General features: G+C 34.5%; 1 protein-coding gene across 4 annotated transcripts in view; it reads right to left on the minus strand.

Annotated features, from left to right (window-relative positions):
* Positions 1-276: 276 nt before the first annotated feature.
* LOC117167928 (protein l(2)37Cc) overlaps positions 277-1254 on the minus strand; it is an 18522-nt gene continuing 17544 nt past the window's right edge. For all 4 annotated transcript variants that reach the window (XM_033353172.1, XM_033353175.1, XM_033353173.1 and 1 more), the window contains exon 4: positions 277-987. In XM_033353172.1, the coding sequence (XP_033209063.1) occupies positions 679-987 (309 nt within the window). In that variant the 3' untranslated portion in view covers positions 277-678. The remainder of the gene's footprint in view (positions 988-1254) is intronic.

A 1254-nucleotide genomic window follows, 5' to 3' on the forward strand; every position in this document is an offset into this window, starting at 1 on the left:
TATCAAACAGTAGCAACTTCAAGCGATTCGAACGATAAATTCAAAAGTAAAATCTAAAATGGAAAAATTCTTGTAGCAGAAAATTTTTCAATTACAGATTGTAAACTGAATGATGTCATAATTAAAAGAAATAAACACCCTGAATATTTCCGAAATGTTTAAAATCTCTTTCAATTATTTGAAATCCTTCAAACTCATACGAAATGCTAAATATTTCGCAATTGTCGCCAAACCCCTGGGCAAAATCTAAAAACTAAAAACAGAAAACAACTTTCACAATTGATAACATTGAATATCTTTATAAAGCAAAAATCGCCAGGCGATCATTAAAAAAAAAGGCCTTATAACTTGTAAATTATACTGAAAAAACTACAATATTAAATTCTGCTCTTTTCACATGAACCATATGACTTGCATACCATAAAACGCTAACTCATTACAAGAATATTTTATACTCCACACCTGAAATTCGCGATTATCCTTCCTCTCCTTCAAATTCCTCCCGATAAGCAGCATTACTTTCAATCACTTTGACACTATTTCATATATTTTATCTACAAAATCTGTTTGAAGAAGAAGAAAAAAAAAACACAATCGAAAGAAAATGTGGTAAAAATGCTCTCTCCCTCTCTCTATTTTTTCGAGAATACCTAAAATTTACCTCTTTTATTCGTCTCTTTATTGTGGTAAGCTAAGCAAAACACTCTGACCAGATGGCAAATATGTGACCTGGCGTGAACGAGAAAGTTGATAGGCGATATCTTCGGCGGCTTCGATCCTCCGGAGTTCAACGAGACCGTCGCCGGCATCGCCAAGCGATTTTGCTAATAGACTCGCAGCTTGTGCGTCGCCCTCGGCACTGATAATCGCCGCCTTTTTCTGCTGTTCCGCTTTTTCCACCAAAAATCTCGCCTTCTCAGCTTCCTGCTGAGCCACTTGCTTCAATTCTACGGCCTGGGTGAACTCCCTTCCAAACGTCAAGTGTGTCTAGAAAAAAAAAACAGAAAAAAAACAAAACAATTTGGACAATATTCATTTAGTTGTAAAATGATTTGATGAAACAAATCAATCCTTTCTTCGACCGTTGATATTTATTGATTTCAAATCGTAGATTTCAAATTCTCTATGTCTTACGGTCCAATCGTAAATCGAAAAAAAATAAATATGAGTCAAAAAAACATGTTCTTCGAAACTCAGATATTTATTTAATAGAAAAAACTCCTTTCAAAACTTCCTGACGTTTCAGTACACATG

This window comes from Belonocnema kinseyi, chromosome 2, assembly GCF_010883055.1.
Source record: "Belonocnema kinseyi isolate 2016_QV_RU_SX_M_011 chromosome 2, B_treatae_v1, whole genome shotgun sequence".
NCBI lineage: Eukaryota > Metazoa > Arthropoda > Insecta > Hymenoptera > Cynipidae > Belonocnema > Belonocnema kinseyi.